The 25369-nt window shown below is 45.7% G+C and overlaps 1 protein-coding gene across 7 annotated transcripts in view; it reads left to right on the top strand.

Annotated features, from left to right (window-relative positions):
- Window positions 1-4091: 4091 nt before the first annotated feature.
- Window positions 4092-25369, top strand: part of MKNK1 (MAPK interacting serine/threonine kinase 1) — a 44030-nt gene continuing 22752 nt past the window's right edge. For 4 of the 7 annotated variants that reach the window (XM_068539812.1, XM_068539811.1, XM_068539809.1 and 1 more), the window contains exons 1-3: window positions 4092-4200; window positions 13757-13938; window positions 24004-24105. In XM_068539812.1, the coding sequence (XP_068395913.1) occupies window positions 24006-24105 (100 nt within the window). In that variant the 5' untranslated portion in view covers window positions 4092-4200; window positions 13757-13938; window positions 24004-24005. Of the gene's footprint in view, window positions 4201-13756; window positions 13939-24003; window positions 24106-25369 lie in introns of those variants that run through there. The other 3 variants (XM_068539815.1, XM_068539808.1, XM_068539814.1) reach the window with 2 other exon arrangements.

Below are 25369 nucleotides of genomic sequence, written 5' to 3'. Positions count from 1 at the left end.
GTTCTGGGGAGCTACTGATGGGGGCAGGTAGGAAGGGGGGCCCTGCCCTGACTAAAATCCTGGCCCACCATAGGTTCTGATTTGCTCAGCTAGAGATGCCCAGGAGCTGTCATTTCCTTCATCCCTCTGCCTCCAGGAGGCCTGATTATAGATAGCCTCGTGGGCGTCGGGGGTGATTCTTCATGTCCACAAAGATCCCCAGTCCTTAAATCAGGAAACATACACTCCAATCTAGCTTCCTGAATCTCCAGATGTGGTTGTGAGGATCTGAAGCCCGGCACAAGATAATCCTCCAACCCACAAAGCCAGTGAGCTTGAATTGGGAAGCTCCAGAGCCTTATCTCCTGCCTGGGACATTGAGGACCACATAGCTGTGAATGGACTCTTCCAGGCTTGAAGAGCCCCCATCCTGCAAGTACCTGCCTCCTTCCCAACCATCCCTGAAACATTCCAGCTGGTTGGATCTCAGAGCGTAGCTATCCACAGAGAAACTGGCATGTCCATTCAGCACTTATTACTCAGTACTGCCATGCCCAGCCCTGTGCCCAGACCCACAGGTGGGGAAACTGAGGCAGGGACAAGGCCCTCCTCTCCTGGAGACTCCAGGCTGGGGGGCCAGGATGGAGAGCCAGAAGGAATCTGAGGATCATCCAGTCTCACTCACAGAATTATCCACGTACATGAGAGAAAACTGAAGCCAGAGGAGAGGCGGGAGAAACTGTCCAAGGCCTCCCAGCAAAGCTTTTGTGGAGCTGGAATGGAAACCAGGGGTTCTGACTCCCACCCCAGGCCTGTGGATTGCTACACAGGGAGATGAGATGCACTCCAAAGGAGGGTTTGACAGCCCCTCTCCAGGATACAACTGTTCCTGCTTTGAGCAAGGATTTCTAGCCTGATGTCAGAGTGCCCCACCACCCCTGTGGTCTGCTGGGGTTGTCTGCTGAGCCTAAACCTCCAAAATCATGCCCCTCTCCATGGCCCCGCAGCTGCCGGATCTCTGGGGAAGCAGATGGGGCTCCTGGGTCCAGCCAGCTGGACCTGGGACAGCTGCCTCCAGAGAAGTTCCCGAGGGAAGCACTGGCCCAGCAGCTTTGCCAGAAGCTCTGGTGTGAGGGGGGCGGGGGGGGGGGTGTCAAAGATTCTGCCAAGGAGGACTGTGGATTGGAAGATGGAGTCTAGGCTATGGCCAGTGCTGATTACGCGGCAGGGGGCAGGGGGGTGTATTTTTTTGTGAAACAGGGAAATTTTATTGTTGTTATTTTTGGTAAAATAAAGGAGGCAAACTAAAGGCCCTGGTGGGAAGCTGTGGTCTGGGTGCCACATGGCTCCTGGGCAGGCTGTGGAAGGAACTGGGCCAGAATGGGGCAGGGAGGGCTTTTTGTCCAGAGATCCTGGGCCATGTGGAGGCCTGGCTGATGTGGTCATGTCTGGCCCAGCTCTCCAGGGTGGAGTCACCAAGGTTTTCCCAGGGCTCTGAGAATCCTAGACCCAGAATTCCTGGGCTAGGCTAGGAACCTCAGAGTGGGGAGGGCTGGCCCTTACCTTCGGGGAACTAAGTCTCCTGGGAAAGTCTTTCCTGTTTCAGCTCAGGTCACCTGGCACTGGCTACTCTCACTCCACCTCCTTAATCTGGGTGGTTTATTGGAGCTAATGGGTTAAGGAACAGGGCAGAAATACAGCCCTAACTGTAATCACAGTAGAGGAAACGCTTCTCAAAAGAAGGCTGTCTGTCGGGTGCTGGCTAGAGCTCCAAGTGGTGGCAAGACATGGGGCTGACGCCTGAGCTTCTTCCCCAGGAGACACCTGATGCTCTTAGCTCAGGTCTTGCCATCAGTCCACTGCCCCTTACCCTCAACTGCCCAGCCAAGAGTTGAAAACCAGCTTGGTTCCTAAGAGTCAGCAAAGGCCCACCTAGAGCTCTTCCTTCTACCTGAGGAGACAGCCTGGCTTTGTGCAGTGCCTCTCCTGGGAGACAGAGACCTGGGTTCCAGCCCCAGCCCAGCCCCCAAGGTACTCTGGCATGTACTTCATGATCAGGTGTGGGAGTGAGGGACTTACTGATCTCTAAGCTCCTTCATTACAGTCTGTGGATCATTCACAATAATAACTAATACTATGTGTTAGGTACAGCTCTAGACGCTTGACATATAATAGCTTGTTGAATCGTTTGTCTTTGGCTAGTTGCCTAGCTCCCTTCCTGGTGCCCGGTATCCCTCCTTTCATTGCTGTAGGATCTGTAAGGCCCTGCACTGTGCAGCCCCTTCTTCTGGCTTACCAGAGGAGGCCCCTGTCCAGCATTCTAAAAGGTGGCTCTGCTTGCATACCTCCTATGACAGGTCACGGACTACTTCCTCAATTACTGGACAGCTTAGACTCTTAGAAACTTCAGGCTCTGGGATCATAGTTGTTCTGGAATACACCATATGAGTGTAGACTTATCTCAGAACTGTGTGGCCAAGGCCTGCACCTTACATGACAATGTCTGAATACATCAGGAAGCCCTCACAAAACTATTTTGAGAAATTCAGAGACAGATGCTTGGAGAAGACTAGACAGAGAAAGGAGAAGATAAAAGAGAGAGCTGAGGCCTCAGCTACACAGAGAAAAGAGCCCCCCATAGGGCAAAACTTGGCAGGAGAGGATCCTGGGAGAGGCAATGTATTGAAGGTAGCGGGATAGTTTGGCTCCCTTCCTCATTCCCTGCTCCAAATATTTTTACGGCTCTTGAGCCAACAGGAAAACAAAGCCGTCTGCAGCCTAGCTGCCCAGCCATTCTCCCCACCTTGGAGCAGAGCATTCACCTGCTGAGTAAAAGATGCCGCACCACCCTTGGCCCCCAGGAACACTTGCAGCCTCTTGGAAGTTTCCTGCTGCCACTCCCACTGCCCCATCATCAGGAGCTGTGTGGGGTGTGTGGTGAAGGGAGCCACAGGCATGGCTGGAGCTCCATCTGATTTGGGGAGCCCTTCCTTAAGCCATTCTTCCTCTGAGCCCCCCAGAGCCCTCATTCTGCTGTTAGCTGAACTTGGTTGCCATGCAGGGAACACAGCAATTTTGAGAACTTGGGTTGGAACACAGACCTAAGGATCATCTAGCTATTGAGACATTCAGGGAACAGAGATGGGAACAGGCCAGCGCGGCCTCTGAGGACTTGAAGCTTGGATGGGCCTGGAAGGCGATGGTGGGGGAGGTCAACTTACACAGGGGCTTTCAGGTTGAACTGAGAGTTTCTGGAAGTGATTTACTTAATACAGAAGCTTGGGAGAACCCGCCCCCACTCCAGCCGTCACCCAGACTGGGAAATCTAGCAAAGCCTTGAATGTTCCCTATTGTTCCAGACCTCCAGACCTCCTTCCATCATACAGATGAGAAGACTGAGCCCAATAAGGGAAAGGGAACGAACATTGGTCGGGTGGATGATGGGAAGGAAGTCCAAGAGGCTCTTTCACGAGCATTGCTCGCCAGACCCTCACAGCAATCCTGAGACAGGCAGGGAAGGGATGTTTACTTCCATTTCACAACGGAGGAAACACACTCAGTTAGGGCCTGACTTAACCCCAAGTCAGCACTCTCACTCCCTCATCACACTTGCAGCCTGGGGGAGGGTCGGGGGCTGGTTGAAATATTAATTTATTTGCAGGTAGTTTTCTGCAAGAAATGAACTTTTTACGTTTTTTTATTTTAAACCACCATTACCCACTGGGGGTAATACTTTACTCAAGGAGAAACTCTCACGGTGAAATTACAGGCACGCAAACCTTTTAAGAAATTTTACAGAATTCGTTCTCGTTTTTAAAAAGACTGGCAGCATTTCCCCATATGTAAAAGGGATTTTAAAAATTCCTTCCCGGCATGCAGAAGTGCTCGGTAAATATAATTATACCTGCTGCTGCCGGGCCGCCGCCCTCCTGGCGCTTCCCGGCTTTCCCGACCTCCACGCAAAAAAGGTACTGCCAGAAGGAGCTAAGCCCCGCCCCCTATCCCAGCAACCTCCCCGCCCTTCTCCCGTCACGCCTGCGCAGTTTGCTTAGCCCCCCCCCACACACTCTCGCTGGGCGTAGCCATCAGGGCGCAGGCGCAGCTCCTCCCTACACGCCGTCGGGCCCACCCCCTCGGGGCTAAGAGCGCCTCTTCCGTGTTCTTGGCTGAGCGAGCTGCTGGCTGGGAGTGTGCGACAGGCCCTGCCGGGAGTAAGCTGAGGTAAAGTCCAGACAGCGAGGTTTCCCTGCCAGTGAAATGGTGCGGGGAGGGGCGGGGGGGTTTGTGAATGAGTCGTGTGCCTGGGACGGAGCAGTCGGGGCTTTCAGAACTGCCCGAGGTCACGACCAGATTCTGCTGCGGGGGGCGGGGGGGGGGCAGGGACAGCCGAAGGGGACGCTTCTTTAGGGCTCTCCTTTGACAGGGCTCCGTCTGGGACGAGCTGTGGGTGCAGCGTGTGCTTCCGGTCCGGGCTCAGCCTGTGCCTAGGGTCGAGGCTTGGGTTGTGACAGGTGTCTGAGGTCGGAGTTCAGCCTGCGGCCAGCTTGAGACTCAGTCCCTATCAGGCTATATGGCTGGGCTCAGGGCTCAGGCAGTCCAACGTCATGAATAGTTTTTCATGTGAGGAATTTATCATATCTGTGTACTCCATTATTTTAAAGTTAGATGTTTTCATTTAAAAGCTCCTGACATAAGTGGGTCGCTGTACAGTGAGGAGAGAGAATAGTGTCAGGTAGCGTCTCTCTCCTTAGGGAGTTTCCAGGCTACCTGTCAGATGGTCAGTAGCAGATCAGAGACCATCGCTGCTGACAGGATTGAAGTGTTGGAAGTGCTTGAGTTTGGGTCAGGCAGTCCTGGGTTCAGATCTCACCTCTGCCACTTCCTAGCTGTGTGTTCTCGGGAAAGTCATTTCCCCTCTCAGAGCTTTAGTTTCTCCTGTATTAAAAGAGCTTAGGAGAGTCACTGTGAAGGTTGAATGGGATTACATGAGTCACCTTGTATGGCACCTGTCATGAATTGGGTGCTGAATATTTGGCGCATGAAATGGGTGTGATATCTAGGAATTAGGTCATTTTGGACTGGGGTACTTTAGAGAGGCCTTGGGGGAAGAGTTAAGGTGACTTAGGTCTTGAAGCCTTAGTGGGATTTATAGGTGGAACTGACCTTGCAGATTGGGTCAGTGCTTACTGACCAGTGCCCGTGTGCCCAGCACCGTGCTGAGCATTTCATATATATTGTTTCACTAGATCCTCAGCCTCTGACCAAGTGCTTTCAGCCCCACTGTACTTAGCTTCAGCCCCTGTAAAGAAGGCTTGGCTGGAAGTGATGTAAAGAGGAGATCCAGGGTTGGTTTTTTATGTGGAGCTGGGCCAGCTGGAGACTTTGGTGCTCCCTCCCCAACTTCTCCCACATCAGCTCTTCCTGTTCTATGATCCATAGGGTTAATTGGGTTTTTGACTTTGTCTGGAAGGCCTGTTATGCTAGCGGATTTTGATGGTTAAAGGGCCTGGCAAGGGAACACCTCTTAAACTCAGATTACATGAAGCTGAACCTGGGCAGTGAGAAGCTCTGTGAACAGGAGCTGTTGGATTCTGGCACATACTTATGAAGCTTCCCGTAGTAATCTAGTAATTTGGTTCCTTTTGCAACCTTTTCATGGGTGCCCATGTGATCTTCCTGAGACAGTGTTCTCATCATGTTATATCTCTGCTCAGAAACCTTGGTGGGCCTCGTTGCCTGCCATATAGACTTCGGACTCTTCAGCCTCATGGATGAGTCCCTCCATAATCTGTTCCCAAATCTCTCTCCTGCCCTGTTTCCCTTTGTTCTCCCAAACCTGCACCCTGTGGCCCAGGCAAAATAAACTACTTTTTTTTTTTTTTTTTCTCAAGTACTCCCTGCATGTTCCTTTGCCTATATTCCGTCTTCCTGAGGTTCCCACCTCCCCATCTTTCAAGGCCTGTGTCTCATGTAGCTTGTCATTGAAGCTTCTCTGGTCCCCCCTACTGGATTAGTTGCCCCCTTCCCATCTTCCATAGCAGAGGCTACACCTCAAATATAGCTCTTATTACAGTCTGCTTTGGGATGTGTCACCCCATATGTACTCTGACTACAGTGGTGGAAAGGGATCATGTCTGTTTCATACCTCCTCTGCCTAGCACATAGTAGGCCTCTGCAGTGTGTGCAGTCGAATGAGTCAGTGACATTTTTTATTTACTCGCTTTGGTCTTTGTTTTATGAGCTTTCATGTTCAGAGTGGGCCTTTGTGTTCTTCTTTCTCTTTGTGCCTAAGGAGGGCCCTAGTTTAGACTGATGGTGCCCTAATTACAGGCATCAAAGGTAAGAAAGTGCAGGAATTCTGCACAAGGCAGGATTCTTCATTGCTGCTACTGTTTTCAGGCTCTTGTCTTGCCTTTGCTGTGAGTTTTGTTGGCAGGGAGGTGGTGCTCTGTTCAGGAACCTGCGCTGAATGTGTTATAGTTCACACAGGGGAAGGTGGTACACAGGTGGTTTACTAATCAATTGTCCTGGCCTTGCCTTGGTCTTGGCCCCTCTCCTCTGGGAGCCAGCAGCTACAATTTTTCCTTGCCATCAGCTTCAGCATCTGGAACAGAAGGCTGTTTGTTGATCATAGAAAAATATACCTCGTTAAAGGTAGAAGGAGCTTGGGAACCGTCTGGTTCTACTTTAGTTTTACAGATGGGGAGAGGCCCAGAGAGGGGAAAGGACTTGATCAAGATTGGACGAGACATCAGTCAGTGGTGGAGATAGTACTAGAAGTGAAAAGTCCTGACTCTGTTTTTTCCTGTCTACTACATTATAATAAAATTCTAACATTTATTGAGTACTTACTATGCGGCAGATACTGTTTTAAGCGCTTTTTATGTAACATCTCAAAACTCTATATTTTACAGACTTAGAAACTGAGACAGCTAGAAATCATTCAGATCTATTTTCAGGTTCCCCAACTCTGCTTTTTAATATGGTTTTAATGACTGTCGTCTCCTAACCAGTGGGGTGGAACAGTTCTCCAGGGTCACCCTACTTCCATGAGTGAGAGACGTCCTCCCAGCCACGTCTCCCTGTATCCTGAAGAGATGTCTTGAGAGGAGTCCAGAGTGTGTTGAAAGAAAGGATGAAAGAATGAAGCAAACCAACATGAGTATTGGTAGCTCTTAGTTTAGGAATATTAGTATACTTTAAAAATTGCATGTTGATCAAGTCAGGCAGTGAAAGCAGAATTTTAGAGTAAACTCAGTCCAGGATCTTTCTATAAAGATGCCCAGTCAATGGTGGCAAGATTCAGTTTAGTAAACACATATTGAGCTCTTGCTATGTACAAGACCCAAGTGTTGAGAAATATACACAGAGGAGAACAATGCATTTCCTGCCTTCCTATAAGTAGTTCTCTTCTTTTTCCAATGCACATTCATTTTTTTTATTAGTTATCTATTTTATACTTATTAGTGTATATATGTCAATCCCAATCTCCCAATTCATCCCACCACCACCACCCCCAGTAATTCTCTTCTTAGAGCCTTCTCCCTCCAGTGTGGTTGGCAAGATAGGTAAGTACATAAATAACTGAAATCAGACTGACTATAGTAAATGTAGTAAAGAATGTAAACAAAGTGGGAGTTTGGGAAAAGGAGAAATCAATCCCAACACGACCAAAGAGGGTCTAGAAAGGATTCCTGAAGGTGGAAAATTTATGTTGGGCCTTAGAGGAGGTTCATTCCTGTGAGAAAGAACAGCTTGAGCAGGGGTCTAGAGGTGGGGTGTGTGCGTGTGTGTGTGTGTGTGTGTGTGTGTGTGTTGGGGAAGAGGAATGGAGTTGGTGAGGAAGGGAAATAAGCTGAAATGATTGATTGTGGCCAAAATGTAGAGAGGGGTGTGGGAAGAAGAACGCTAACATTTATCCAGTCTCTACTCTGCTTTGTGGCCAAGAGTATATTAGATGCACTATAATTTATTTAATCCTCAGAATCCTGTAACAAGGAGATATTTAGCCCCAATTTAAAGATGAAGAAACTGGACCTCAGAAAGATTAAAGTGATTTGCCCAAGGTCATGTAGCTAGTAAGTGACAGAGCTTGGTCCAAACCTATGAGTGTTGGGTTCAGAGATCCATGTTCTTTTCATTATGCTGCAAGACTCTAAATGCCGTGACTGGGGCTCTGTTTATTCTGGCTGCAGAATGGAGGCTAGTCTGGGGCAAAGGAAGTCCGAGAATGGGGACATCAACAAGGAAGCTGTTGGAATAGTTCAGTCCAGGCTTAAACTGTGAGCCACTGACTTAGTATGGTAGCTGCCTGGTCTAGGTCTGCTTGATGAGTTTACTATGTGAGCATTTTGGCAGCTCCTCTAGTACCATTAATCAGTTCATGGCCATCTCAACTACTAGAATCTTAGAGTCAGTCTACAGAGGCTGCTGGTGCCTTGGTATTTCAGGCACACGTTCTAATGTGAGTTTAGCAGTTCATTACAATAGTGCCTGGGGAGGGAGCCCATTTGGCACATACTGTTCCTTCATTTTCTCACCCTCAAATTCAACAAGAATCTATAATGGAGGGAAGAGGACTCCACTTGCAGTCAAGAGGCTGGCATTCAAGTCCTGGTTGTGCTCATTAGCATCTGTGAATCCTCACATCTTAGCTTCTTTCTCTGGAATATGGGGGGTGTGTTTGGTTCACATCTGAGATCTCTTCTCTTGCTGATGTCATGTGTTGCTTTGTTCTTCCTGGCTTGGGGCAGCATAAGGAAGTAGCTGAGAATATGCACTTGGATTCAGAGGGGCTAAGGTTTAAATTCCAGCCGATCACCCTTCTTACAGGGAGACAGTAGTTAGTAGACTGTACGTTGAACTACCTGGGTTTGAGTCCTGGCTCTGACACTTCCTAGCTGTGTGACTTGGGCAAGTTATATAACCTTCCTGGGTCTCAGTTTCTTCACCTGTAAAATGGGGCTACATATATAACCTACCTTATGGGGTTGTTATGAGGATTGAGATAGCTTATGTTAAACACTTAGCACAGTGCCTGGCACATAGTAGGTGCTCAGTGGATGTTAGCTTTAATAGTAATACTATTAAAAATTATTATTAATATCCAGTTAGATATTGTTTTTATAGAAAGTATTTTTTTAGGGCCATTTTCCCTACTATCTTATTCTGACATTGTTGCCTTCTCTTTCTTTCCATTGTCCCTTCAGGAAAATTTGAAATACAGCCATACCCCATTTTATTGCACTTCGCAATTATCACGTCTTTTACAAATTGAAGGTTTGTGGCAACCCTGCATTGTCAGATGATGGTTAACATTTTTTAGCAATATTTTTAAATTAAGGTATATACATTGGGTTTTTTAGACATAATGCTATTGCGTTCTTAATAGACTACTGTATAGGGTAGATATAACTCTTATATGCACCAAGAAACTGAAAAATTTGTGTGACTTGCTTTTTTGCTGTAATTTTTTTATTATGGTGGTCTGGAACTGAACCTGCAGTATCTCTGAGGTATGCCTATACTAGGTTGTTCCATCACAGGACTGCAAAACATGACATGACAGAAAGTGCCTATAGAAAAAAGGGTCAATTAAAAGGATATGGGGAGGGGGAGGGGTGAGATGTGACAGGATGAGAGAGTGTCATGGACATATATACACTACCAAATGTAAAATAGATAGCTAGTGGGAAGCAGCCGCATAGCACAGGGAGATCATCTCGGTGCTTTGTGACCACCTAGAGGGGTGGGATAGGGAGGGTGGGAGGGAGTGAGACGCAAGAGGGAAGAGAGATGGGAACATATGTATATGTATAACTGATTCACTTTGTTATAAAGCAGAAACTAACACACCATTGTAAAGCAATTATACTTCAATAAAGATGTTTAAAAAAAAAAAAAGTCAGTGGCTTATTAGAAAATCTTACCCGACTTGTGTTTTCACCCACCTGGTCTCCACAGCAAACAGGAACAGAGCAGCATATTCATTTCCTTTTGCACAGCCTTCAACAAAAGTGCTCAGCGGGAATTCCCTGGCGGTCCAGTGGTTCGGACTCTGTGTTCTCACTGCCGAGAGCCCAGGTTCAATCCCTGGTCCGGGAACTAAGATCCCACAAGCCACACAATGTGGCCAAAAAAAAAAAAAAAGTTTTCAGCAAAACCCCGCCAATTCACTCGTCAAAAAGTACAATAACAGTATCTTTGGAAAAGTGGTGCCTAATTTGGTTCTTCTTTCTCTTTAGCTTAAGCCCCTCTGGCCTTAACTTAAGCTATTTCTTCTTGTTCCATTTTCCATGAATATGGAAAAGTTCCCTCTGATTATAAAGGGAGGATGAAATCAAGGTTTTCTCATGAGGACCTTTTGTAGACTTAAAGCCAGAATCGAGTTGGGCCTCATCTTCTCTTCTGCAGGCTAAACAGCCTTGGTTTCTTTTACTTCACTCTTAAAACCTATTTTCCGTTGCTTGGATCACATTGGTCATGCTTCTTTTCTTTTTCTTAGGTCTTTCTACTTCTTGGCAGTGACCCAGACTGCGCTTAGCTGCTAATAAGAGTCCAACTAAAACAGTTTAAGGGAGGAATAATTTCAGGTGTTTTCATTCATTCATTAACATTTATTGGATGTTTTCCCCATGTCAGGCACTGTGCTAGGTGTAGGGGACCCAGAGATGAATCAGACACAGTCTGCCCTGTTGCTAGCTCACAGTCTAAGGGGAGATGTGCAGTAAAATGTTACAGGTGCTATGATTGAGTTATGCACAAATGTGGGAAGCTAGAAATTGTTTAGGGTAGTTAGGTAGATACTGTCCGTTTTGCCTGGGCTATAGGTGAGGACTTCTATAGAGGAGTGGTAAGATATAATGCAGGAGGGGTGGGTTAGGGCAAGATTGTGGAGGCCCTGAGTGACAGCACAGGAGCTTGGTCATTCCAGAGGCAGTAGACCCCCATTAGATGTGTTGGAGCAAGGAAGTACCAGGCTCAAATCTGGCTTTTTGTACCAAGGACAGAGATACCACAAGCTTATCTGTCCTGTCTGTCCACTGCTGATGTTTTATGGGGGGAACCCTTGTTTGTATACTTGGTTTTTTTTTTTTGCTCTAAAACTTCTGTAGAGAGAGACTAGTTCTTGACCTCTGAAAAAAGTTCATTCTCTGTACAGCAGGAAATTCATGAATAATTGAGAGAGAGTTGGGTGCCTGGCCTATTTAAGACCCAGTGGCAGGCCAGTCTGTGAGGTTTGGTCTGGCCGCATTCACCCTTTCCCAGCCCTATACGAGGAAGGAGGTGCAAGAATGAGGAGAGGGTTCCAGGGCTCATATGGGTATTTGGTAAGGAATGCTAAGGAGATTCAGGTAGTGTGAGAGTCAGAAGTTCTTTCTGAGGAGGAAAAGAGGCCCAGTGGAATTTGGAATGGTGTCAGAAGGAATCGGGGCAAACCAGGCACTTAGAATCCTGGGTCATGTGTCTGAAAACCTCCAAATTCTATCCCTGCCTTTGTACTTTGCTCTCAGTTCATTCTCTCCTGCTGCCCAATTGTGGTTTACAGAGTGTCTGGATTGCTTTCCAGGGTCACAGCTGATCTGGGGAAGCCATATCCCAAGCTAGAGTAATAATTACTGTTTATCGAGTGCCTATTATAAACCAGGCACTGTGCCATGAACTTGATACACATTAGCTCGTTTAATTCTCACAAAATCCCTGTCATGTAGGTGTTACTGCCCCCATTTTATAGATGATGACAGTGAAGCACAGAGAGGTTAAATATTATGTCCAAGGCTACCGCATTAGTATATGGTAAGGCCAGACTCTAAATCTAGGCCTCAAAAGCCCATGCATTTTCTACCTCCCCAGCCCTAGAGTGGCTCCAAACAGCAAACTAACAAAGTCCATAGAGGAATTGTGAAGGTTGTTTTTACTGTAGGCCTACTAGAGGTGTGTGTGTGTGTGTAGCGGAATGGAGTTGGTGAAGAAAGTAAATAAGCTGGGTTGGCGCACTATGGCCTACAGGCCATATCTGGCTCACCACCTGTTTTTGTCTGGACTGCAAGCCATTTGCATTTTTAAATGGCTGGGGAAAATTCAAGAGAAATTAATATTTTGTGACACAAAAATCATATGAAATTAAAATTTCAGCATCCATAAATAAAGTTTTATTGAAATATAGCCACAATCACTCATTTTCGTATCATCTCTGGCTGCTTTCACTCTGCAAAGGCAAAATTGAGTAGTTGTGACAGAGACCATGTGACACACAAAGTATAAGATATTGACTGTCTGGCCCTTTACAGAAAACAAATTGCCGACCTTTACTATAGGCAACAAGAAGGGACCAAGGGGTTTAAACCTGTGGCAAGACTGAAGGCAAAGAGTTAAAGTCAAGGTGTTCAAGTTTGTCCCTGGAAGCATTGTGGCCATAGGGAGAGGGAACGCAACCTGAGCTTCTTTGGGCCCTGGAAATGGTTTCGTTGGGCCACAGAGATTTGTTTGGGAATAAAAAGCACAATATGAAGGATAATTCTATGTGCTAACATTCTCTTTTGAACAATAAAGAAATATTTTGTGGATGAAGTAATTCATTCAGATATTTACTGGAGCCCTTTTTTGTGCCAGATACTACATTAGGTGCTGGAAATACAAAGATGAAAAAGACATGTCCTTGCCTTTGAGGAGGTTATGGCCTAATGGGAGAGCCACATGTGCATGAGTATAGCCAACTCTAAGCATTACAATAGTATTTAGATGTGGTTTCAATTAAATGCAGAATGAAGTAGAAAAAAGAGGGACTATTCCTGTAATTTGTGGGACAACTTTCAGTAATTTATGATAGGCCTGGAAGGATGAATAGGTGTTGTTTGCAAGGAACTATATACCAGGCTGAGGGAGAGCCTGCCAGTGGGAATATATAGAGTTTATGAGGTTGGAGGAGAAAGCAACATTAGAAATGATTTAAAGGTTCTGTGGCTGGGTGACTGGCAGAATGATATAATCTGATAGAGATGAAGAGGAAGGAGGAAGGAAGTGATAGAAGGGGGTTGGGGATAAGTCCAGTTTGGGACATGTGATTTGAGGTAATGGTGAAACACATCTGGCTTCCAGGGCCTAGAATTCGGATTTAAACTACATTTTTAGAGCTTTTCCATTGGGAAAAGGGGAAATACATATTCATTGAGTAGAGAAATTGACAAATCAACATTGACACATGGTAACTAGAGCCATGAGATTAAAAATAGCAGTGGACATACAGAAAATGAAGTCAACAGATGGAAAACTAGCAATAGTTATGCATTTGGCATAAAACCTTGTTCTTGTTCATGCCACCTGCTGCTCTCAGCATCTACTTTACCTTTCTGACTCTGGTGCCTCCTGCCTGTGAGTCTTGGACCTAACCACTAGGAGGTGAAACCGGAGCTCATTCATCTCTAAAAAAGTGGACAACAGAAAAGTGGCAGCTTTTACGTTCCGTGTGAGTCTCCTCAGTGAACAGAGGTGCCCATATCTGTTATTCAGGTCCAGTTACATCTTTTTGGTTCTGGAATCTCACAATGGAAGCATAATCTGAAAACTTTTACCCAGACCTTTGTTAAATCTTCAAATGCTTTGTGTCAGCACTTTAAATGCTCCAATTTTAAAGACTGGGGAAATCTGTGATTGCCTTGTGATTACTTACTTACTGGTGTAACACATAGATTTGGGGAACACAAGTTGATCTTTATCTTCTCTGGTCATTTTTTTTAAGTCAGCATTTTTACATCCTTTCTGTTTCTGCTTTCTGAAGATTTTCATGCCAGGTATGATGAAGCAGAGGCCAATGGAAAACTGAAGAATGTCTGCTATGTACAGAGGCCATTGAAACACTTGCTGCAGCTGGAAGACAGCAGCCCCCTGACAGGAGCATTATTGCATTTGGAATTTCAAGTTTACAGAGGGTCTGCTTCGCAAAGTTGGGCAGACCTATAGGTAAGATTGATGCACATTTTATTTAACCTTTTAGATTGCATCAGGTTGAAATTGCAGGTTCCCCCACTATCTGAAAGTAGTGTTCCCATGAAACCTTTCTTAAGCAGAAATGGTGTAAAGCAATTATCTTAGGACACTTCTTGCTAACAGATGCACAAAATAAACGGAGGTCAAGCGCAGATGCTCACAGACACAGTTCCAAGCTCTGTCAGCTTGATGCTGAGTGTAGTTCCTGGGGAAGGAGCTTGGCAGTGCCACTCTCACTGCTCGTGGTGCATGGTGCCTCTGTAATGTTCACTGGAAGACAAATGCTGAACCCTATTTTCACTTTTCACCCTTTCTCATAAATATGAAAATCCTCTTAGTATGTCTTGAAAACAGGTACATACTAATGTAGGTCTTTCATAAAAGCAAAGTGGTGTGAAGCGAACTTTCCGAAAATTGGGAGACCTGTGTCTGATATTTCCAGAGGAAGGGGTGAGTCAGAGACTCCAGTGTTCAGTTGGGCAGCTAGGATTAGCTGGGCTTTCTGGCATGCCTAAGACAGTTACTCAGTAGGGTGGAGCACATTTCTACCAGAATAAACTGGCAGAGAGGGTCATAAGGAAAACTATGCAGTAAGGAAAACATATTTATTCCCTTTTAATTATAAAGGTAAAACGACTGTATCATAGCAAAACAAAATCAAATACAACAAAAGTATAAAAAGTAAAATTCTGTACCCACTCAATTTCATTCTCCCAAAGTAACTATTGTTAATAATGGCTTGAGATGTATCTTTCCAGGGTTTAAAAATTTGTGACATATCTGAGGACATTTTGAAGTGTTCTATATGACACACTATCCTGAGGTCTCATCATGCCTGGTGTGTTACAAACAATGCCTCATTTGTAGATTGTTTCAGATGAGGGCTAGGTGAGAATGGCTTTAGCCTGTTCTGAGAGTTTTCAGACTTTGCTGCTATGTCACCCTCCTTCAACTGAAGCTTTCCAGGGGCACAGTCTTCCCCTGCTCCCCATCCCCAACCAGCTTCCCTTCCTGAATTCTCCCCTTCTTTGATGGTACTACTGCTCTTACAGTTACCTGATTTTGGTTAATAAACATATATCGAGGTCCCCCTCTGTGCCTGGTTCCATACAGGGCAGTGGGGATAGAGAGAAATTAGACTCTGTGCCTTCCCTTCAAGGAGGATAGTGGTCTTGGACTCCTCCACCATCTCCAGTCATTGGGCAGGACCAGGAACAGCTTTGCCTCTCTGGCTTCATTCCCTCTCCCCATCACACCCCTCACCTCTTCCTCTTCCTTTCTATCCCCACCTCAGCCACACACCTTCCCTGCCTTCCTCCGGGGTGTTGCCACAGCCTCGCTCTGCCCTCTAGTCCCCCTCCAGCCTCCAGTTTGTTCTGCCATCACAGCTGGTTTGATGGCCCTAAAGCATAGCTCCAGTGGGGCCCAGTCCCTCCCCATTGCCTAAAATAGTGGTTCACAAGTGTGCTCGACAGACCCTGGGGATCCTTGAAAACCGTTCAGGTATCTGCAAGGTCAAAACTACTTTCATAATAGTGCCAAGATGCTATTTGTTGTTGCAAAACAACAGTGGGCAAAACTGCTGATGCCTTAGCGCAAATCAAGGCAGTGGCGCTGAACTGCACCAGCAGTCATTGTATTCTTATTGCTATGCACTCACAGTTTTTAAAAAATGCCGTTTTCATTTAAGTATGTCCTTGATGAAGCAGTAAAAATTATTAATTTTATTGAATCTCAGCCCTTGAGTACACATCTTTTTTTTTTTTTTTTAATTTTTTAGGGAAGGCTCTTTTTTTAATTTATTTATTTTTATATTTATTTTTGACTGTGTTGGGTCTTCGTTTCTGTGCGAGGGCTTTCTCTAGTTGCGGCGAGCGGGGGCCACTCTTCATCACGGTGCGTGGGTCTCTCACTATCGTGGCCTCTCTTGTTGCAGAGCACAGGCTTCAGACGCGCAGGCTCAGTTATTGTGGCACACAGGCTTAGTTGCTCCGCAGCATGTGGGATCTTCCCAGACCAGGGCTCGAACCCGTGTCCCCTGCATTGGCAGGCGGATTCTCAACCACTGCGCCACCAGGGAAGCCCCACATCTTTTTAATGTTCTGCGTGACACAGTGGAAATGCTCGAAAGCACTCCTGCTGCATACCAAAGCACAGCGCTTGTCTCAAGGAAAAGCACTTGTGAGGTTGTGAAGCTGAACTGCAAGCTGAACTATCTACTATTTTCATTTTTCCTTGAAAGAATGACTGACTGATGGTTAGTGAGGCTAGAAAGTAGACAGGCACTGGATGTTGGAGGGCCTTGTAGGCCGTATTAATAAGCTTGGATGAGCTGACTTCAGCCTTTTTCAGCTTTTTATACTGTCCTGCTCACACAAATCCAGTTCTTTACTCCTACTTGCTATTTCTTTTTCTTTTTTTTTTAAATTAAGGTATAATTGACATAACAACATGATATTAGTTTCAAGTGTACAACATAATGATTTGATGTTTGTGAAATGATCACCACAATAAGTCTCATTAGCATCTATCACCATACATAGTTACAGAATTTTTGTGTGTGTGATGAGAACTTTTAAGATCTACTGTCTTAGCAACTTTCAAATATGCAGTACAGTATTATTAACTGTAGTTGCCATGCTGTACATTCATCCCATGACTTATTTATTTTATGACTGGAATTTTGTACCTTTTGACCCCTTTTACCCCCAATCTCACCTACCCTCCACCTGCCACCTCCAGGAATCACCAGTCTGTTCTCTGTATCTATAAGCTTGTTTTTTGGTTTTGTTTTTAAGATTTCACATATAAGTGAAATCCTACGGATCATATAGTATTTGTCTTTCTCTGTCTGACTTATTTCACTTAGCCTGATATCCTCAAGGACCATCCATACTGTTGCAGACTGCAAGATATCATTCTTTTTTATGGCTGAATACTATTCCATTGTATGTATATGTGTATGTGCGTGTGTATCTCCCACTCTGTATCTGCTCATTCATCAGTGGACATTTAGGTTGTTTACTTATCTTTGCCATTGTAAATAATGCTGCTGTGGACATGGGGGAGCAGATATCTTTTCAGGTTAGTTGCTTTCATTTTCTTCAGAAAATTACCCAGATGTGGAATTGCTACGTCATATGGTAGTTCTGTTTTCCTGCTTGCTATTTCTTAAGTACACACTCCCTTTACCCCCTCCACCTTTCCTGTTCTCATTCCTTCCACCAGGTGATGCAGTGACAGCTCTGAAGGCTGCATATGATCCCAGAATCAGAACCGAGGAAGAATATGGGCCTGAAGCTAGACCTGTTGCCCCTGGGAATCTTACCATCCCAGCCCTGTTTGAGGCCTGTTGTGAATCACCACCCCTCTGGCACCTTAGTGGGCCTCAAGCTGCTTTCACTGTAGTTGAGTGAGAGACTGCAATCTGTGTAATGCTGCCCAGCCCCACTACACACTGGACTCTGCAGCAAACCTGTGAAATACCTTAGCCCCTTGGAATCACATTAACAGACCGTCCTTTGATCAGGACAAGCTGATTTCACAGGGGGCTCCTTTCAACCACCGTGTGTTAAATTTGACTAGTTTCCATTTGAGTGTACCCTTGACCTTGTCCCCTACGTGGTGATGATACCATCAGAAACCAAATCAACCAGCTAATAGGTCAGACAGAAGAAGAATACAGTAGCCTTGTCCTGATACCAGAACTGCCATGGAATAATGTGGTTGGACTGGCTTGTAGCTCATCCTACAAAACGGGCCAAAACACAAAATACAAAGCTATCTCAGAGCAAGGAGAGGAAACTTCTGATAAATTAGATTTTAGATTAATATAATAGTGATAATGTGGTCGTAATGCCCTTGTGTTTAAGCTGGAGCAGTGCCACCCAACCTTTTGGACATCGTAGCACACAGAGAAAATGATGCTGTTCAGCCTGGTGAGAGGATCAATATCTCACTCACAGCACATCAGTGGGGAGGCTCTGTGCTAAGGTTTCTAAATTAAAGCATTCTTGTTGGTGCCTCACTAACTCTGACTGGCTGTCCCCTTCTACCTTTCAGCATTAATGTTTAAGTATGCTGTAATAGTTAAAAGCTTGAATTCTGAGCCAGACTGTTTAGATTTAAATCTCAGCTCTGCCACTTAACCAGCAATGTGATTGTGGCAACTTACTTAATCTTTTTGCACCCAATTTCTTCATCTGTAAAATGTGGATAATAATTATACTTACCTCATAGAGTTGTGAAGGTTAAGTAAGTCAGTATATGTAAAATTGTGGTACTTGTAAAATGCTTAGAACATTGCCTGGCATGGGGTAAGCACCATGTAAGTGTGTGTACTACCACTACTATTACTACTGCTTCAGAGAGGTAAGTGTCCCGGACTAGTCTCCCCATTCCTCCTCACTGCCTCCTCCTCTGCTCAGATTTCGTAGTCTTGGCCTCTTCCTTAGGAGTGTCCATCCCCCTTCCTTTCATTTCCTCAGTTTCCTTTCATTTTCTCAGTTCTCCATTTGTTTGGGGGCCCTCAGCCAGCTGATGACTGAGAAGGCAGATGAATTGATAATTACCCTCATCAGCTTACTGTCACCGCTATTCCTTCTCTAGAAAGCTCTAGCGACTGAGGGAACTAGCTCTCACAGGTTGAGAAGTGAATCATAGATCTTGAAAAGAACTCTAGGGTGGTTGGGAGAGGAGCATGAGCTAAGTTTGTCAAGCTGAGTTAGCCAGCAAAGTCATGTTCTTGGGGAAGAAGGATCGTCTTTGGTGTGACATACCAGATGTTAGAGCTGGTTAGTTCTCTCTAAGCTCTACCAAAAGGTGGAGAACAGATCTGGTGCCTTTGGGGGCGATGTGGCTCATAAGACCTCATGGAGAAATGACACAGTTCTTTCAGAAGGGGGGCCTTGAGGTCAGCTTGTGGGCTGAACAGTGGCTCGGTACTGGCATGTTAGGAATATCTGTGGCTCTTGTAGTCCCACCGGGTGAGACCCCTCAGCCGCTCCTCATCTGCTCTGTGAGTCCTCTGGGCCCTCTCCCCATGCAGGAGCCAGGTTGGTGGTTGGATCTGTATCTTTAGCACCTACTACGCCTCCAGTGAATACCTGTTTTACAAAGAAAGGAGAATATGCATCCCTACACTTATTTTAATGGAGAAAACGAGATAAACTTATGCCTAGGAATAGAAACACATAATAGTGATGATGGTGATGATACTGTGGGGGTGAAGCTGCATATGATCTGCCCTTGCTCACCCCTTCAGCTGACTTGTCATCATTCGCCACATACTCTGTGCTCCAGCCAGCCTGAACAATTTGCAGTGGCGCTAGCCGGCCACGCTGCCTCTCCTTCAGGCCTTAGCTCATGCACCTCCTCTGTCTCTCTCCCCAGCCCCTACCCTGGCTGGTTCCTGCTCATCCTTCAGATGTCAGCTTAGCTGTCCCTTCTTCTAGTGACCAAACTAGTCACTAGTGACCTATAGTGAGTTAGCCGCCTGTCTTTTGCTCCACAGCACCTGGTACCCCTGTCATAGCACTTGTCCCACTGAATTGAAATCGTTTTACATGTCAGTGGATTTAAATTCCATAAGGGCAGAGACTGTGTCTTCTCTTGTGTTCTCACTGTCTAGCACTGGACAATCAGTAGGAGCCAAATAAAAAACAGTATTTGTTGAATGAGTAAGTCAGCAGTGCTTTCACTTCTCCTTTCTTATTTGATCCTCACAAAAGCCTTGTGATCTAGGGAGGCCAGGCCTTACTCTGACCTTATTTTGTATATGAAGAAACTGATACTCAGAGAAGCTAAGCAACTTGCCAAAGCTCACACAGTGTGAAGACCAGGATTTAAAAGGGTGTATCTCAGGTGCAGATGTTCAATGCGTTATTTGAGGGTTTTTTCACAAAGTTTTTCCTTTTAAAAAATAGCATTTATAAAGATAAAAGTTAAAATGCCATTTGTTGTTTTTCCAAGATTATAAAAAATCAGGGCCCCAGTATTCCTGAAATATTTTTTCTTTACCTACGGTTGAATTTCAATATAAAGAAATCTAGGTATAATTTGTAAAACTGTACAATCAGACTCTAAATTCCAGTGTGCATTGGAGAAATGTTACTGTGTATTTTGTTGAAAAATGAAAATTGACTGAAACAATAATAGCACTTTAAAAAAGTAATAAACATCATTGTACACAATTTGGAGAATACTGAAAAATATAAAGAAGAAAATAAAAATCACCTATCACACAGAGAAAACTACTGTAGATCAGATGTGACCTGGACTTGAAAGGGCAGCAATGTGTTTGAATCCAAGTTAAATCACTAACTAGATGTTTGGTGTTCGGTAGATAATTTAACCTCTGAGCCTCAGCTTCCTCACTTGAAATATGGTGAAATATTTACTTTGGAGATTAGTGTAAGAATTAGAGATAATGTATGTAAAATACCTGTGCTTGGCACATAATAGGCACTCTTTCAGATTGTAGTAGTTTAACAATTTTGTGTATTTCTGTCCAATCTTTCTACTCTGTTGTGTGAGCATACAGACTTATGCATACATATATTTTTTTTGAAGTGCATTTATATAAGTAGCTCACTGGGTCCTCACAGCATTGCTGGAAAGGGCAGGTGTTATTTTTAAACCTAACCTGTAGATGAGGAAACGGAGACTCTAAGAGGCAAAGTAACTTGGTTTGGGTGCTACGTCTGGTAATATCTGAACCGGACTTTCACTTAGGTATCCTGATGCCAAGCCCACGAGCCTTCCCTGTCAGCAGTGTGCTTCCTCTCCAGCTCTTCCTCCGCGGATACACAAGTAGTGGACCGACCGCCAAGCCTGGCCCAAGAGGAAAGCAAGGGCTGGAGGCAGTGAAGTGCTGGGAGCCTCCTCGCCAGCTGAGGTCTGTCTACAGACATGAAGGAAGTGCTCACTCCCTCCTCTGAAATAGCAGACACATCACCCAATCCTATAGCAAAGACCAGGCTTCTTGCTAGAAAGTTAAGGACCTTTTGAGTCATAGGGTTTTGTTGAGAGGGAGTTTATCAGGGAATTCATAGACTGAGTAAAGTCTTACTCTGTGCTGCCTGCAGGGCAAAGGTGTACCTACGTTTCTTTCAGTGTGTGCACTCGTTACTTAGAGGGCCTGGGTGATAGGCCTGCACCTAACCCCGAGGATGTGCGTCCTCTCATATCATTCTCATTTCAGTGCACGTTTTCTGATGCCTGATACATGTCTGACACCACACCACGACTTATAGGAGACGCAGAGATGAACAGGCAAGGATAGCCCTGGCCTTTAGGAACAGTAGAGAGAGCTCAAGGCCAAATAAAACCAGTGCTCTAGTATAGCTGCTAGCAGGGTGTTTGGGAACAGAGGATGGAGCACCGGATTCGAGTTCTGTGCAGTAACGCCATCTATTTGCATAGATTTCAAAAGTGTTTGTGCAAACCTTAACTTACTCTAAGGTGGGGAGACTTTTGAGCTGGGTTTTGATGGCTGAGAGGAGTTCTTAGTCCAAGGGAAGGAGGTAAGCCAGCTTGATTGTGGAGCCTCGCACCCTGAGGAAGCCTTTCTCAAATGATTGCGTGCATAATAAACTAAGGTCCCAATAGAGTGTATGGACAGGCACCAGGTGAAGAGCTTTCAGCCCTTTGGTAAGATTATGACACATCTCCATCCCACTCCCCTGCTGTAAACAGGGAAGTTAAGCATGTTTTTTCACTTCACTGTCTTCCTACATTTTTTTCTTCCTAGTTTCAAAAACAACTCTCCTTCAACAAGTTCTGTTTCCAAGGAAAGTCTTAACCATTTGTCCCTTCTGGCGCACCCTCTTCCATTGAAATCCATGCAGAATAGACCAGGTACTAGATCTTTTTGTGTGTGAAGCCATAAAATCTAATATCGTGTATGCTTCAGTGCTCAGAGGTATGCTTCTTCCACGAGAGGCTCCCTCAGCCCTGCTGTGGTGAAAACCAAGTATAAATTGCAGCTAACGGGGTTTTCTAGCTAGAGTCATAAGTATGTCTGAGCGTCCCCCATGAACTGTAACACCGCCAGCTGTCTTGCTGCTCCTCTCCATTGCTGCCTTTGGGCTGTTTTGCTCGTCCTTCGGCCCTCCTTCAGAGTGTGCGCAGGGGAAGGAGGAAGAGAAGTGAATCCCAAATCTGTCCTCTCTGCACTCAGCTCGCAGTGCTGGTGAGAAAATAGATGGGGTGGGGAGGGGTGCCACTGGACTGCACTCAAGGGCAGGGCAAGAGGGACAGTGGTCCCTCCTTCTCAGCCTGCTGTCCCAGTGGCCAGTACCCCTTTCCTGGGGGGCTGGAGATGAGTGACCCTGTGTTTTATTTCTGTAGAATTTCTCACTATGTTGGGCAGCTCTTTTCCTTTTAATTTCCCTTGGTGAGGGTGGATCTTTGGCTGCTGATGTTTAAGTTCAGTTCTTTGAATTCATAGCATGTTGCAGTCCCCAGGTATATCTTGTGCTTGAAGCTGTTGGCTAGAGTAATACTTTGAGATCCTCTGTGGATTCCTTTTCTCCACATGTTTATCTTCTCTAAAGTGTAAATGAAAGTCTGGGAGGAAGAATGCACCTCAATTGAGCTGTCAGACACTTGGCTGCTTAACCAGGTTCTGGATTGGGGTATTGAAACATGCCATTGTTCTGTGTGCTTTCTCCTAATGGTTGTGTGTACTTGCTTCTGAGAACAGTGTGCAGTAGACATGCATAGGCTCTAATCAATCTTCCTGAGCAGACTTGCCATTTTTCTGATCATGTTCAGCTGGGGTCCTCTGAGAAGAGAGTGGGCCTTTCCCTTCAGTGGGCAAAGAGCCAGCTTCCATTTCAAAATCTCAGAAAAAAAAATCCAGCAACCCAGAGCCTGTGTTTATTGAAGGTTGGTCTAAAAGTCTCTCACATTGTATGCCCCATCAGTGCTCGACCGCCTCTATTTTAGAAGGATGTAAAGGTTTAATCACCCTGGTGGGGATTTAGACCCAGAGACTTCAGAGAAATCTTATTATTTCTAACTGCAGGCGAAGAGTATTAAGGCTCCACTCTGGATCAAGGGCATGACATGTTCTATAAGTAATTTATCTTTAACATGGGAAGGCCCTTACTCGAGTGTCTTAGAAACAGGACTATGGTTGGCTGCTGGTTCATTATTCCTCCTTTTCTCTTTCCCCCTCTCAGTCTTCATGCTTATTCTTTCTGTCCCCACCCTTTCCTGCCCAATCTGTCCAATGTCTGAATGTCTGCCTCACAAATCCTCCCTTTAAGGTGGGGAGCCAGGTGCTTGCCAGGGAGATAATAATGTTTTTGCAATAAATGACTGCATCCAGCAACCCGGTGTAGACCCGTCAACTGCAGGCTTCTGAATGGACCCTACCGCCTCCTCTCAAATAAGGAGCTGAGGAGGGAGAGTATGCGCTGGCCTCCCAGGCACTCAAGTCTGTGCTCTTGGACATGAAGGAATTTAGGGCCATCCTCAAACCCACCCCCTGCCCTGTTGTACCGTCACAGAGGCAGCCTCCACTGAGGGCCTTTTGAGTCCCTATGCACATCCACAGGGATGTTATTGAGCAGCATGTGATTTCATTTGCATGGACCCCCCCCCGCCCCCACAAACCCACCTCCCTTCCTGCTTAAGCTCCCTGGGTCCTGCCTTTCTGGTGCTGAGGCTGAAGGAGGATGTCACATGTGGGATTCTGCTTAAGGATTCATTGTTCAGTTTGGGAGCAGATCTAAATCCATGTGCTAATGAGCTTGGTTACAGCAGGCTTCTGCTATCCTCTTTTAATCTAGCCTATCTGTCTGAGTTCCTTTCCACAGTTAATGATCTATAATGGTTTTGCTTTTAGTTTTGCCTCTTGGGTCAAAACAGATAAATAGCCCTCATAGATTTTTTTTTTTTTTTCCCTCATAGATATTTTAAAAACGTGAGTGTAAAGCTCCTGGGTCCCCCCCCTCCTTTTTTTCCTTTTGGGTGAACTTATCGCTTGATCAGCCCAGTGATATTTCCCTTCCATCTCCTCTTTTCTCCCAGAGATGGGCAGCAGTGAACCCGTTCCCATTGCAGAAAGTGACAAGAGGAAGAAGAAGAAGCGGAAAGCCCGGGCCACTGACTCCTTGCCAGGAAAGTTTGAAGGTTGGTCACTCTCTTTGATCTCTTAGAGCTGGGTTGGTGGCTTCCCAGACATGGGAGGAGTGTCCTGGTAGCCCAGGGGTAAAGGTCATAGGATGCATCATCTTAGAGCCAGCTTCATGGTTCTCCGTGTGATAGGCGTGAAAGTTAGGGGTGAGAGAGTTTACAGAAAGAGGTGATAGAGTGCAGGGATGGGAACAGCTCTTGGATGGTGCACAAGCCTCCTCCGAATGGTCTGAGCATTTCATCAGGGAACAGAAAGGCCAATGTGTCACAGTTGCACATGGAGTGAGATCGCCTGGAATGTTTCAGCCGCTTTTCAGATGTGATCTTTCCCTCAGCTTGCCCTGGAGGAGCTGCCGAGAGGCAGAACAGCCATGTCAGAGGAAGAGGGCACATCAAGGGCCATGGCTGCAAACAAAACTGAAATCTTCTAGGGAATTCCCTTACAGTCCAGTGGTTAGGACTCTGTGCTTTCACTGCCGTCGCCAGGGTTCAATCCCTGATTGGGGAACTAAGATCCTGCAAACCACGTGGCGCGGCAGAAAGAAAGAAAGAGAGAGAGAAAGAGGGAGGGAGGGAGGCAGGGAGGGAAGAAGGAAGGAGGAAAGAAAGAAAGAAGGAAAGAAACTTCAATCTTCTATAAGCAGAGAATTCAGCTTATAGAGATTGCAACTACTTGTGCTGGATGAGTTTGACTCTGTTTTAATAGTGCATGTTGTGTTCAGGGGACACGATGTTGAGTCGTCAAACATTTTGAACAGTGTGTGTGAGGCACCAGGCTCAGTGCTGGTCCTGTTATCACTGGGCACCAGATGGGATGAAGTGACTCACTGGACACTCCTGCGAAGGACTGAAAGGATAAGTAGCTACTCCTAGGAGTGACCGAGCCCCCATCATCTATTTTGTTTCTTTCATTGTGAAACTTGAAATAGCTTCTCTTTACGGTCCCTCTTTCCAACACTGCAGACATACTAGTGAATTGACTGTTTTGTAGAGTGGTCCTAAAAACAAGCCCTTTATGAGTCAGGAATATTGGACCTCCAGCCACCAACCTATCCTGACACATGCAAAGGCTAATACCCAAGTGTCCATTGTAAGAGAAGCACGTCATTTAAAATACTTACAAGCAACAGCGTGCTTTCTTACAAACAGCTGTGAGACCAAACCTTGATGGAACCAACAAGGTGCTTAGTGTAGGTTTTGTCTGTTTGTCTTTAACAGTAGATGTATGTGTATGGCAGAGGGGGTTGGGGAATGAACAAAA

This window comes from Eschrichtius robustus, chromosome 3 (genome assembly GCF_028021215.1).
Source record: "Eschrichtius robustus isolate mEscRob2 chromosome 3, mEscRob2.pri, whole genome shotgun sequence".
In the NCBI taxonomy this organism is placed as follows: domain Eukaryota; kingdom Metazoa; phylum Chordata; class Mammalia; order Artiodactyla; family Eschrichtiidae; genus Eschrichtius; species Eschrichtius robustus.
This window is presented reverse-complemented; position numbering and strand designations above follow the sequence as displayed.